The sequence below is a fragment of the Humulus lupulus genome, chromosome 7 (assembly GCF_963169125.1).
Source record: "Humulus lupulus chromosome 7, drHumLupu1.1, whole genome shotgun sequence".
Lineage (NCBI taxonomy): Eukaryota > Viridiplantae > Streptophyta > Magnoliopsida > Rosales > Cannabaceae > Humulus > Humulus lupulus.
In genome coordinates, this window is record NC_084799.1 from 1441256 (window position 1) to 1455541 (window position 14286).

Sequence of the window (14286 nt, forward strand, 5' to 3'; positions counted from 1 at the left end):
TTCAGGGAATTCTGACCGGCACATGTATAGACCCTTTGATTAGGATATTTACCATGATTTTACTGCTTTTATTTCATTACCGCACTCTTTCATGTGACCCAATATTGGGATTATTTCTTTGTATCATAGGGTGGTGAAAAGTCTTGTGTTTGGTCACATCCAATATTGGTCTGTGGTCTGCATCTTCCCAAGAAACAAATTAAGCAGAAAAATGGGCAAGTCAGAGAACTCAGAATCTTATACATTATCTTCACGAGTGTTTTTTTGGGTGTTGGTGCCACCCGTGTAGAGATGAGCTACTGTACGTACAGTCCTCCTGGCTTGGTCAAAGGAGATTTATTATGGAAGAAGCTGCTGCTGCTGCTGGTACTCATATGGGGACCTCCACCATGACCAATGACCATGGAATGGTTTTGAATTGTTGTGAGTAGAATCTGATTCCTTCATTTCAATATATATTGCCAAGTTGAGAAATCAAATCAGTACGACTTCTACTAGATGATCTTCTCTCATGCCTATATGAAACCAAGATTACATTACTACTAAATACCATATATAATATAGTTATTATATTGCAAAAGTGTAACGCCTCCCTGCTTTCTAGAACGACGATTGACTCTACAAATCAACAACGCAAACACTGAGTCTTTCTAACGTATTTTAATCTCATTCGCACATTTTTTGAAAAAACTTCTCAGAAAGTCTCTTATTTGATATTATTCCATAACTTTAAGTTATTAAGTAATGAGTTACCATAAAAAAAAAATACATTTTATTAATATAAATAATACTCATCAGTCTCTTACATACATACGTAATCTTAGAATTATCACACTTAATATTCTTCGATCAGTATTAAAATTGCATAACTTTTTATCCGATCTATCCTTATCTGAATATGACAATAAGAAAAGATCGACGAAAGAGCCACACTGTGAATAGTGCTCACCAACCCTGCATTGCCCTGCGCACACACACATGCATTGACAGGACATGCATACATATCGAGACTAGAGACAGAGTGACAGGACTCTGCAAACATTGCACGTGACAAAGATGGTCAGTCTGTGTGACACGTGGAGAGCATGCTCTACGCACGTGTCATAACCACTGTCTATAGTTCTCTTCTATATATTGAGATCATGACTCTACTCTTGAGCATTCACACACAACAACAGTACTAACTACGTCAGTGATAGTATGGAGAGGAAAGTAAGCTTTGGTGGGGTGTTGTTGTTCATGCTCTTCATTCTCTTGGCTTCAAGTAAGACATATATACATATATATATATATATATTTATATACGTTGATTGATTATGCATTGTTAGAGTTCGACGTACGTAGCTGGTTTAAACTAATACTATTATATGTATATAATGCAGAAGAGACGGTGTTGGGAGTAGAAGGAAGGGTGTGCGAGTCGAAGAGCCATCACTTCAAGGGTCCATGCGTGTCTGATCACAACTGCGCCACCGTTTGTAGGACGGAAAGATTCTCCGGTGGAAATTGCCGGGGCTTTCGTCGCCGCTGTTTCTGCTCCAGGCGATGCTGAATCTGATGATATTCTGATGAGGACTGAGGAGATCATAAATCATTATTCTCTACCTACCTAGCTACTACTGTTTCTCTCTTTTTTTTTTGCCTTGACGATCGATCGAGATCAGTAGTGAATAATAAATGAAAATGTATGGTCTCATCTATGAATGAACTGGTGTCTATCTCTCCCTCTCTCTAATCATGTCGGTTTCTCACATAATTTGTCGTTTCTCACCCATTGTCATGTCCTTTTTATGGTTATTGTCGTTTGTTAGAACTATTGTCGTTTATAGACTTATTGCCTGTGTTTAGTAATTATTGTCGTTTTTTTCGTAATTATCGTCCTTCTTAGAATAATGTCGTTTTTCATCCACCTTGTCGTTTTATGCTATGCTGTCGTTTTCTATCTATATTGTCGTTTTCACAAAATGCTGAGGAATTGTTCTGTACTTGTTTATTTAGAAGGTGATAAATAAGACTTAAGATTGATTGCTATGTTTATTTTAGGGTTACACTTGGCTGTTGTCGTTTGTGCAATCATTGTCGTTTCATTACGTTGTGTACTCATTTCACTTATTTCCTAAACTAGTAGATTGTAGTAATCAACACTCACTGAATATCTATCATTTTTTGAGTCGATACTATCCAATCTAACTTAATTTTTAATTAATATTATGTCAACTCAATAGTCCCAAGCAAAATAAATATATAAAAAATCATTTCACCGTTAAAAGAAAATAGAAAATGAAAGTTAATAAGGGGTTGGCCTTTTCAACATTTTAGTTAATTTAACTTCATTTTTATAACGTACTCTTTTCCATACGTTCTTCTTTTTTTTTTTTTTAATTATTTTGTTTTCCATTTTTTTTTATCTATAATCGGTTTTTTTTTTATCTATAATCGGAAATCTGAAATTTGATGGTGTATTTTGGTAACAATTAAAAAAATAATTTTTTATTTAATTAATTAAAATTTTGATAATTAAACATAAAATATGTTTAGTAACTCTATTTTTATTTATTATTTTTTTAAATTTTAATTAAAAATTTGAAAATAGAATTTTTTACTTTTAAATTTTTTTTAAACAGTTTTTAATTTTTTGTCCTTTCTCTTCTTTAAAAGTTATCAAACACATTTATTATTTTTTGTTTTTAAAAACAAAAAACAAAAATAGTTACCAAATATATTTTTATTTTTTAAAAATATTTAAACAAAAATTTTACCGAACAAACCTTATGTTTTTTCATAACAAATTTAGTGTACGAAAAAAAATATAAATTTGTATATTATTTAGAATTTTTAGAACTTGACTAAGAAGTTGTTAACACTCCTCTAATTTATATATATATATAGGGTAGGAGGGTGACTTTAGTTCAGCTAAATATATCAAATTATTCTCTTATTTTTTAAGCTTTAAAAAAGCAAAAGAGCATAAATGGTTGAGTGAGAGCACTCGAAATGTCTTGATAATTTATATTATTTTTTTTTAGCTAAATGAATAATATTTTTTTCATGTAATGAAATATTATTTATTAGACTATAAATATTTTATTAAAAAATATAATATTTAAATCAGGTTAAAAAACTGATTTAGGGTATATTTTGTAAGACGGATAATTTGAATAAGAAAAAGACAAATATGATATGGTAGAATAAATAAATAGAAGGATGAATAGTTAGATACATGGGCTATTGGCGTTTTTTTTTTTTTTTTTTTTTTCCGGTGTACCTAATCTAATAGGGACCCCATGCATTTTTAGACACACGTCTTTCAAAATCAAATGTAGACAAAAAAAAAAAATAATAATAATAATAATAATAATGATATAATATTTTGGCATCACAAGAATCTTATCTCATGACTTATATTATGTTATATTTTTCTTTTGTTTATATTATTATTATGTATACAAAAGAATGAGAAAAGAGAGTATAAGACTATGAGAGGAGCATAGGAGAGAAAGGCCCACTTGACTTTGGCATTGGTATTGGTATGTGTGAGTGTGAGATATTAGAGGAGAGCAAAGGAGGTGGGTCACCAACCTTAAAAGATTCTCTCATATTTTCCTCTTTTTACTAATTTGTTGACATAAATAAATAAAATAAATTATAAGAGAGGGTTTCAAATAAGGGTGGCCTTCTAGAAGGTAAAAATTATAATTAGAATAAAGAAAGAAAAGTTAGATGAGGAATGGGATGTGCCTTACCTCTTTTTCTATATATATCTCTTACCAACCATGATCATCATATTCATATTCTGGAAATGTGGGTGGAATGGGCAGGTTGGTTGGTTGTGTCCTGAAAATGACACATATTATTTGATTACACTTTATTACAATTTGTAATAATACAAAACAACAAATATTTATATAAGATAATTCTTTTATAGGGTTTGCTCGAAGCCCTATTAGTAGGTTTTTTCACTGTTTTCGACTCGTGAACAGTTTTCGGCGCGATTTTTTTATGACCGTGAATATTGTAGCTGTTTAGAGCATTCTGAAAATTTTTAGAAAATTTTGAATAGTTTACAGTACCGAAAATTAAGTTCAAACATGTTGTTTTTCACGCGCATACAAAAAATTAGTCACGCATGCAACATGTTTAAACCTAGTTTTTGCTACTGTAAACTATTAAGAATTTTCTAAAAATCGCGCTGATGTTCTAAATACCTGCAATATATACGGTCATAAAAAATAATCGTACCGAAAACTGTTCAAAAGTCAAAAACACTGAAAGTCCCACCGGTATAGTTTAAAGTGGAGTGCTATAAACAAAAACTGTACTATTTATATATATATATGATGAGTTGAGTATTAGTGGTGTTCTTCTTGACATGAATTGACAAGAGTAGTGACTATAGTAGTGAGTGGAGTAAGTTGGCCTTGGGGTTTGCTCTTCTCTTCTAGAAGCACATATTTTTTTCATATTAATTAATTTTTTTTTTTTCATATATTTTTATAATATTGATTGGGGGCCAGGAATAGGTGAATTAATCTAGCAAGAGTGTTTGCTGGCTTGAGAGAGGGAGTAGGTCTAGTTCCACAATTTATATAAATATGTGTTTTGACTTGACTTGTTTGCCATAATAGTAGTACTTTTTTTATTTCTTTTGTTTTCTTACAATTTACTTCTGCTAAAAGCATATGACATAAATGGAAGCTTAATGCTTTAGTTAACTTCTCTTCTCTGTTTGATTGTTCAAAATTAAGTAAATATAATTTGGTTGACAATCTCCAATTGATGGAGTAGATCGTGAGCTTTTAATAATTATTAACTTATTTTCATTACTTTGTTCTACTCAACACATATCCCGGGGAATTTTTTTATAGTGGTTCACTTTAAGTTTTATTGGTGGGGCTCTTAGTGTTCTCGACCCGTAAACAGTTTTCGGCGCGATTTTTTTTATGACCGGGTATATTGTAGCTATTTAGAGCATCCTACAAATTTTCAGAAAATTCTGAATAGTTTACAGTACTGAAAACTAAGTTCAAACATATTGCACGCGTGACTAATTTTTTTTATGCGCGTGAAAAACAACATGTTTGAACCTAGTTTTCGGTACTGTAAATCATTCAGAATTTTTTGAAAATTTGTAGAATGCTCTAAATAGCTACAGTATACTCAATCATAAAAAAAAATCGTACTGAAAACTGTTCACGAATAAAAAATAACGAGTACATCACCGATGAGCTTAAAGTAAAGCCCCGATTAAGAATTCTCGTATATATGTATATATATATATATATGATAACAAATAAAGAAAAAGCAAGCCCAGATATTTGTTATATATGTTAAGCAATCAAATCTATACAAAATTCAAATTATTGAGAATATAAGGCACAAGGGTGAGAAGAAGTTTGGGTGGGGAGTGGGGACAACTATTAGATTCAATCAAGTACATCAAAAGTAGAGCTACCTACCTAATCGATATTTAATTATTAAAAAAATAGAAGGAAAATTTGTTTAAAAAAGAATACTTTACTTTAGGACCTAAGGTTGGTTAGTAGTATAGTAGAAGTGATAATAATAATTAATTAATTAAATAATTAAAACAAACAAGGGCGCACATGTTTAGAGAAATAGAGTAGGTAGTAGAATTGTAATATATAAATATAATAATAGTTAAATGAATTTGAGATATTTTTATAAGAAAGGATGAGGACACCTATATTGAATAAAATTAAAGGAAATGTCACACATATAGATACATACACATACATATGTATATATATATATATATGTTAATGTTATTAAATAAGAATTGTTAAAGAAGCACCACCTATTCTTCTTGTCTTTCCTCACCAACTCGGTCAAAACTCCATTCTCTTTCTGAACTACTTTCTTTCTTTTTTTCTATGTATTTCTTCTTCTAATAGACATATATATATATATATATATATATAGTAGCAATAGGGTATCCCATATAAAGTCCTTTTGGCTCTCAGATCATAATTAAGCTATATCTGTTTGTGTGGTGATAATATACATATACATATATATATATACACTAATAATTATGGGGAGATCTCCTTGCTGTGAGAAAGAGCACACAAACAAAGGTGCATGGACCAAAGAAGAAGACCAGCGTCTAATCCACTACATCAAACTCCATGGTGAAGGTTGCTGGAGATCTCTTCCCAAAGCAGCTGGTATATACTTATAACCCTTTATATATCATAATCATATGTATGTATATATATAGTTTGTATATTAATTTGACTTACCATATGAATAGAACCAATATCAGAGAGAACAAGTTTGTTATTCAGTAATCAAGAACTTAAGTTCAACTCAAATACAATACAGAGTAATATATATAGAAGAAGCTGAAGTTAGTTAGGACACTAACTAACTAACCATTTGAGCTAATTAAACAACTTAGGCTAACAGAAAATATAACTAAATCTAATATGTATGTATATATATACAGGTCTGCTTCGTTGTGGGAAAAGTTGCAGGCTGAGATGGATAAACTACCTTCGGCCAGACCTCAAGAGAGGAAACTTCACAGAAGAAGAAGACGAACTCATCATCAACCTTCACAGCTTGCTTGGAAACAAGTACGTTGTACTTCTCATCTCATCTCATCTCATCATAACATGTATATATACATATATATATATATATATACTGAATGATTTGTTATGGTTGGTGTGCAGGTGGTCTTTAATAGCATCTCGATTACCGGGAAGAACAGACAATGAGATAAAGAACTATTGGAACACACACATCAAAAGAAAGCTCTATAGCAGAGGAATCGATCCACAAACCCATCGCCCACTTCTGCTCGTGCCTACTAATAAAACTACTACTACTACTACTACTAGTTCTAGTACTAGTACTCCTCATCTTCTTCCAACCAAAACTAGAACTAGTACTAGCAGTAACAGCAGCAGTAGCAGCAGTGATCATGATCATAATCATCAGAGCAACAAACTTATCATGTTCAACAACACCATGCCCAACCCCAAGCTTCATCATCATGTTACCATTGAAAGGACTAGTAGTGCAATTGCTGCTGCTGCTAGCACAGATCAATTCTATTCAAACATGACGATGGCGATGAGTAGCACTACCAGTTGTACCACTTCTGCTAATAATAATAGTACTGATGTTATTACAAGTGACACCCAACGAGGGCTGCTCAACCTCGACCTCTCCATAGGCCTACAACCACTTGGGCTCCCTTCTTCTTCTTCTACTACGACTACTACTACTACTACTACTGCTAAGCCAGTACAGCCGCAGATTATTCATAACAAGTGCAATAGTTTTGATCATAACAAGTACAATAATGGCAGCTTTGACGATCCAGCAAGAGCAGCAGCTATAGCCAGTGGTGGTAGCAGCAGCAGTAGTAACAGTGTGTGTTTGTGTATCAAGAAAAGCCAGTCATGTTCGTGTAGCTGCAGTAATAGTAATAATAATAGTTCCAATATTTCTATGGGTAATAATATTACCGCTACTAGAGTGGTAAAACCAGTTCTACTGCCCAATACTACTACTACTACTCACAGTTATCTCTATACATATTATACAACTACTACTTAATTTTACCTTTAGTAATAATGGTCTCTCTTTTTGTCTTTTCATCATCCGATCTGAGCTTTAATTTTTGTATGGTTGCATATATGCATGTATTACTAGCTATATGTATATACATATCTAGATAAGAGTACGTATAATGATTTCTTATATCTACCATATATATATATATTCAATAAAGTAATACATGTACGTGTATATATTCGTTTGCTAATTAATTTAAGAGTTTAAGTTTAGAACATATACGTAGAAATTAGACTTAACCATATTATAAAATGGGAGAGAGAGATCTCAAGGGATGTGCTGGAGTTAGTAATTAATATCATCAATCATATATATATATAATACATTATTAATTAGACTAGATGAGATTGATGAGGTGTGGAGGAGATGGATCCAACCAACACAACTATTGGGTAGGATTCATGTATGTGTATGAATATAATATAAACCAAAAAATTATATGGTACGTAAACACATGTCATTGAAAGGGAGATAATGTATATAATATATACATATATTAGTACAGACGTGGGTATTGTGTTGTGTTGGTATATAATATATATATATGTAGAGATGAATGTTAAAGAAGAAGATGATGATATGATGATTAATTGAATTGATAAAATGGGTACGTAGTGATGTCATCCTCTTGTACAACTAGCTATAGCCTATAGTTATGTGTGTGTGTAGTTAACCACTTCCTTTGTCTCTATATATCTCTCTATCTCCCCCACGTTACCCTTCACCTACTTCTTTTGTTGTCTTCTGTCTTATTATTTATCTTGCCCTTTCTAGAACACTCTCTCTTTTTCGACACTATTTAATACTAATACTTTGATCAAATCATATTAACTTATATATATATGTCTTTCTAATTCATTAAAATTAAAGCACTACCTATTGCCTAGACTAGGTAGACAGTAGATAACCCAGCTCTGCCAATTAATTAAAAGTAGTTTGAAAAGCTTGCCAAAGTTAAAAACATAGGAAAATTCTAGGAAAACCCATGTTTTTTTGGAGCATTAGTGCACATCTTTCTTGTTTTAATAATTTTCGGTGCAAATTTTTTTTTATAATAGTGTAGAAAAGAAATAACAAGTCACACTTATAATAAAGTATTTCAACTTTATTTTTGTCACTTTACAACACTGTTCGAAATTTTTTATATATGTATATGGTAAGGAATAAATCTTTTTGTTTTCAACGACTGATTGAGGAGTTCCTGAATCTAGACGTTATAAAAATATCAGAATATATATGATATGATATGATATGATAGGATAGGATAGGGTGTGTGTGGTCAAATAAGGTCAACGCAACATGCAATGTTTATTGTTTACACACCTAACTAACTTAATCCCAACAACATAGCATTACCGAGCAAGGAATAAGCCAAATAATGTGTGCCTGTGTTTCTATATATATATATATATATATATAAATAGCATAATTAGATTGAGAATCTCTTACCACAAGACAACACATCTAAGCCAGTTCAACCATGCATGGCATGGTATGGCATGTCATGTCATGGACTACACACACATATGTGTGGTTTAATAATCTAAAAGAGAAGAATCGGATGCCATTATTGGATCAAGTAGTCCACTTACTTCAACTTAGGAATATGTGCAATATGTTATAGGTTTCCAGGTATGTATGTATCTTTTGTTTGGTGTAATCTTATGTTTGAGACACACAATGAGTTGCAGATTCTACTAGACAAAGGTAAGTCCGGCCCTGGAATCAAAATTTCAGCTGAGTGGAGACAACCATATAAAGTTCCAATACAACAACCATTCATTCTTATATATTTTTATATGTGCAAATCAACCAACCAACCAAGAACTCAGGAACATAAATTAAACAACTAAACGCAATCTGATTAGAAACAAACAAAGAAAGAATCCATTTTCATAAAGTTCGTTTAAATAATATCATCTGTGTTTGCACAAGAAAAGAAAATATATGAATCTGCAAAAAATGACTACGTATTAGAACCCCTTGTTGGACGACAGACATGATTCCTTTTGCGAGCGTGTTCTTCGCTGTGGTGCTGCGTTCGACAACCATATCCATACCAACAATCCTCCCTTGCAGCTGCCTCTGCTGGAAGAAGCTGCATGAATGGATTTGTATGTATGTTAACCAATTCCAACCACGTTCATATCATAGGCAAAGTTAAGAAAATGATGGAGAAGATCTTACATGTTTGGGTATCGAAATCCGAAACCAGTACAACAGGAATGACACCAGTTTCTCATAACAATCACTGCACATTGCATTTAACACAAACACACACACACACACACAATATTATATACCACTGTATCTGTATCCAAAGTCAAATAATAGCAATTTTCCATATTTTGCTTTCTTATTATGCAAAAGCAGGTTTTCCTTTTTTGACATGATGAGTAATTTCTTAAAAGCAAAAAACATAACAAAAAAGGCTCTTTTGACGCAAGGACCTTAATACTCACACAGTCACACTCAGTAATGGCTACTGGGGTGCACCAAATATGTTAGTACGGAAGAATGTTTTGACTTTTACTACTTTATTGTATCTCAACATTGAAACTAAATGTAATAAAACAATTCACTTTTAGCAAGAAAGAATCTATGGAGGGGAAACATACTTGCATAAATGAGTCCCAGCTGTTATCATTTCAGCATGATTGAGTGGCATTCTAGTTCGATCTACACAGAAACCAAAATAACAACATAATGAAAGAGGTAATATAAAATGTGATTTAGGACAGTATAATACATAGCAGAAAACCCCATAGAAGCTGCCTTTTTAGAAGTGAACATTGGAACAAGAATGGTAAAGCATGTTTGGTGAGAAGAATCTAAATTTTGACAGGTTGAATAATTCTAACTTATTGTATATTTCTTTTCAAGGAAATTCTAGGGGTGGTGGTCTGGTGAATGACTAAATATTACCAGGTGCACAACAAAATTGAATACTGAACGGATCTGGAAGCTGAGCAATGGAAACAAACTTTTCAAGAGAGATTCTATTCAGATAACATAAGCAAGCAAAATGGAGAACTTTGAAACTTAAAACAAAAGTAAACTTAGGTACCAAGCTCTCTGTTGTTCAACTTTTCAATCCATTCTGTAACAACATCCTGCAATGTTCTGCCCATTTGTCTAAAACACTTCTCTGTAATCTAAGAAATAAAAAAACAAAAAATACACTAGTAATTCAAAACTTCTGTTATAAAGAAACAACTGTTAGCCTACTTTTAATACTTCATACATCTTGCTCATGTCGATTCTTTTCATGCGCCCAGAAAGGAATTCTAGAGATAGTACGTTCTGAAATCTGCAAAGCATTAAACATTACATCATTCACTCAATCTATCAACTTACTCATTCCATTATACAATTAAACTCTAGCAAAAATATTATGCACATATAAATTCATATATAATCTTATAAAATGTCATCTGCTATGAAATTATAATACAAGGAAAGAGTGGTTAATTAAATCAGAAAACAGTACACCTTTGACCTCTTTTACATTGTACATCTATATACTCTAATAAGCATTAATGCAAGGGAGTGTGTGTATGATGCATGTCTAAATACTCAACACACACACAAACTGAATGTGAAATTTTGCAGCAAAGTAGGTGAGAAGAACCAACATACCGGTTTAAAGGTCTCAGGACCGCACATTGCATGAGCACCTGTTCCTGTAGCTCTTATAGAATGCCAATAAGCACCACAAAATGCCCTATCACAGCCTAAACCTGCAAGCACATAAAAATTGCAAGATTATAAACCTTGAATTACGATAATAGACTTCAACCTGAACTATACCACAAGCCTAACGATTTGAAGAAAAAAGGGGGTCCTAGGCCATCATTTCGTCTTTTTAAATGCTTAAAGATTAATAAACTCCAATCCACTGTATTAAAGCATATATTATAGCGTGATCTCCAGATATTAACTGTGAAACAGAAGACCGATGAGTGTCGTAATTTATTAGACAAAATCTTACAGTGTTGTGCTACAGTAGCATTGAGTCGAGAAGGCATCATTCCTCCACATGTTTGACATTGTAAGTGGACAGTGTTATCGTTGCAGCGAAAACCACCAAATTCGGTACCTAAGGAAATGTGAACAAATCCTCTTTAAAACCGAAGAGATCCAATCGAAATATTGAACATAGAAATAAGAAAAGGGCATCTGAATAGAAACGTACCACAAAAACTCTTCGAAATCATGCATTATATAAAATAACGTAATAATTTCTTAACCAAAAGAAAATAGAACACAATGATATCCAAAGTTGAGAAGTCGTAATCAAATTATTACCGCATTGAGGGCACGGAAGATCTATGTCACCACTTAACTCGTCCACTGGTGAATAAGCCCTTTTCCGGCGAGACCTCTTTCCTCTCTTAATGACCTACCATTACAATAATATCTCAAAGTTAAAAAGGTGTACATCACAATTTTCTAGATGAGTGTTCACACGCAGATGTGTGCACATCAGCTCATCAGAAAAGTAAACGATTACTCACAAGGTTTGATTGTATTGATGCATATTTATCTAAAATTGCAACTTCATCATTTGGACGTGTTAAAGAAGAATCAGCCTGCAGTATATCCTAAATACGACAACCAGAAAAGTTAATCAAAATTTCGAATGAAAAAAAAATATGAATATCCAGGAACATAAAAATTCTCACTAGAGTACAGCTATTAGCAAGCGGCTCTCAACACCCCAAAAAAATTAGCCAATTAAAATTGCAGGGTGTACTGCTTGCTGCTCAAACTAATGCATAGTAGCTGTATGAAGATTAAATCCACACACATCACACCTATAACACCAATAACCTGACAATTCACTTCGTGAAAGAAGAGTTGCACCGGTTGATAGTCAAAACCATAATGCCTAAAAATTTAAAATCTTAAGTTTAATAACGAAAGACCTGTTCAATTGTGAGTGCAATATCAGGTAGATAACAGATTGCCTATAATAATTTAAACATTTGATAAAATTGAGTCAAAGAATATCTTCTAATTTCTGATATACTATGGTGTCCATGACTAGCTTGTAGTTTGTAGATCAAAGGCGCTTATGACATAAGACTAAACCCATTACCTCTCCAATGTTCTGCAGAAAGTGGTTTCTTCCAGCAAACTGCACAACAGCTCTACATTGAGGACAGAGTACATTTGACCGTTTTTCTTGTGATCGCCTTAACCATTCTGAGAAACATCCGTTGCTGTTGATAATGAGAGATTGAATGAGTTTCGATAAGATCATAAAAGAAAGAAAAAAAAAAGGTTGGTACTAACATTAAGAAAAAGAGTGAGTTGCAGACCAGAAGTTATGGAAGCAAGGGGCAATAGTAACAACATCATGCCACACACTTAGGCAAATACTGCATTTTGCATGATCAACATCTATGCTTATCTGGGGAAACCATAAAAAGTCAGATTAAATCCATCAGGAAACAGTTCAAAAAAATATAAATAAAATTAAAAAAAAAAAAAAAAGAAGTTAAAGTATAATCATCCAGTAAGGAACTTACCTTTAATTTCTTCTGAGAGGTTTCGGGTCTGGGCATTATTTTGAATCTATAGCTCAAATACCCTAAAAAGAAATTACAATCATTTTCTGAGGTATAAATACCTATACATGATATGTGATTTCAAACAAAAGTGATGTTCTAAGATTTCCTAACAATAATGGCATCTATAATCTATTCCAACCTATCTTTAAAAAATATGGAGACTGCCAATAAAAATGCAAGGGTTTAACTAAAACACCCCTTGATGAAATCCACTGATCTTTTTTAATGAACTTAGACAACTGTTTGAATATGTTAAAGTAGTTATAGTACCGCCTAGAACTAGAATCTTCACTGTAAAAGCTTTGAGGGAGTAATACTACACACAAAAAAGTAAGTTACAAAGGTTCACACCTTCTCTACAAGGACCAGGGATAATTTCAGTTCCGCAATTAATGACAACAGAGTCTTCATTTGGGATGACAGCCTCATTCGCAAGAATTGCATGTGAACTATACATACATTCAAAAGGAACAAGAATTTTTTTTGTTTGTTAATCTTTTCAGCAATGTCACTGGTATGTTGTAAATAGGCAAAAAGGAAAAACCTCTTATTGTGCAAAGTGGCAGAAGACAAATCTGAATTTCTTATAATTTGACACCATTGATGTTGCTCAGAAGAAGAAGAAGGGGTTGTGTGGGAGCAAACAAGAACATCATCAGCCTTTATCTCAACATCTGAAAATCTTGAGTCGGAGGGAACTGCAACATTGAGCGAACCGAACCCACTCATAAAACTACTAAATACTAAACTGAAATCATTATCTCTACATTGTTATCCAAATCCTAAAAAGAAGAAGAAGAAAAAGGAAGTGGCATACCAAGCTTAGCCCATATTTGATCAGAGAAAGCCGAGTTTGAGCTTTGACCCACTTCGACTTCTGCCATCCCCGACCGATCAAAACCCAAAAGCGCTTGCTTTTTGTATTTATACAAACAAAGCCAAGCAATCGGAACACTGAATCGTACAGCCAAAGCTTTGGTTTTTCTTCTTAAAGAAATAAGTTATATAGTCCCTTTCATTCTGTTTCAAGTTTCGAATTTTCAAAGGTCTTTTTCAATTCCAACTTCTAAAAGAAGATAATTAATTAATTAAATTGGTTCAATGC

General features: G+C 32.7%; 3 protein-coding genes across 3 annotated transcripts; 2 read left to right on the forward strand and 1 right to left on the reverse strand.

The window, feature by feature from the left end:
- Window positions 1-1138: 1138 nt before the first annotated feature.
- LOC133789346 (defensin-like protein 1) lies at window positions 1139-1774 on the forward strand. Its single transcript, XM_062227201.1, has 2 exons — window positions 1139-1264; window positions 1383-1774. The coding sequence occupies exons 1-2, from the start codon at window positions 1201-1203 to the stop codon at window positions 1550-1552; spliced, it is 234 nt and encodes a 77-aa protein (XP_062083185.1). The 5' UTR covers window positions 1139-1200; the 3' UTR covers window positions 1553-1774.
- A 4039-nt stretch (window positions 1775-5813) lies between these two features.
- Window positions 5814-7628, forward strand: LOC133790209 (transcription repressor MYB6-like). Its single transcript, XM_062227748.1, has 3 exons — window positions 5814-6185; window positions 6467-6596; window positions 6696-7628. Exons 1-3 carry the CDS (start codon window positions 6053-6055, stop codon window positions 7585-7587), a joined length of 1155 nt encoding a protein of 384 aa, XP_062083732.1. The 5' UTR covers window positions 5814-6052; the 3' UTR covers window positions 7588-7628.
- Window positions 7629-9469: 1841 nt separating this feature from the next.
- On the reverse strand, window positions 9470-14226 carry LOC133790210 (uncharacterized). Its single transcript, XM_062227749.1, has 15 exons — window positions 13999-14226; window positions 13726-13879; window positions 13533-13630; window positions 13140-13201; window positions 12930-13021; window positions 12707-12830; window positions 12123-12209; window positions 11914-12007; window positions 11597-11704; window positions 11245-11345; window positions 10850-10915; window positions 10673-10760; window positions 10224-10284; window positions 9793-9856; window positions 9470-9703 (listed from the first exon to the last, which is right to left on the reverse strand). The coding sequence occupies exons 1-15, from the start codon at window positions 14063-14065 to the stop codon at window positions 9572-9574; spliced, it is 1398 nt and encodes a 465-aa protein (XP_062083733.1). The 5' UTR covers window positions 14066-14226; the 3' UTR covers window positions 9470-9571.
- Window positions 14227-14286: the final 60 nt, after the last annotated feature.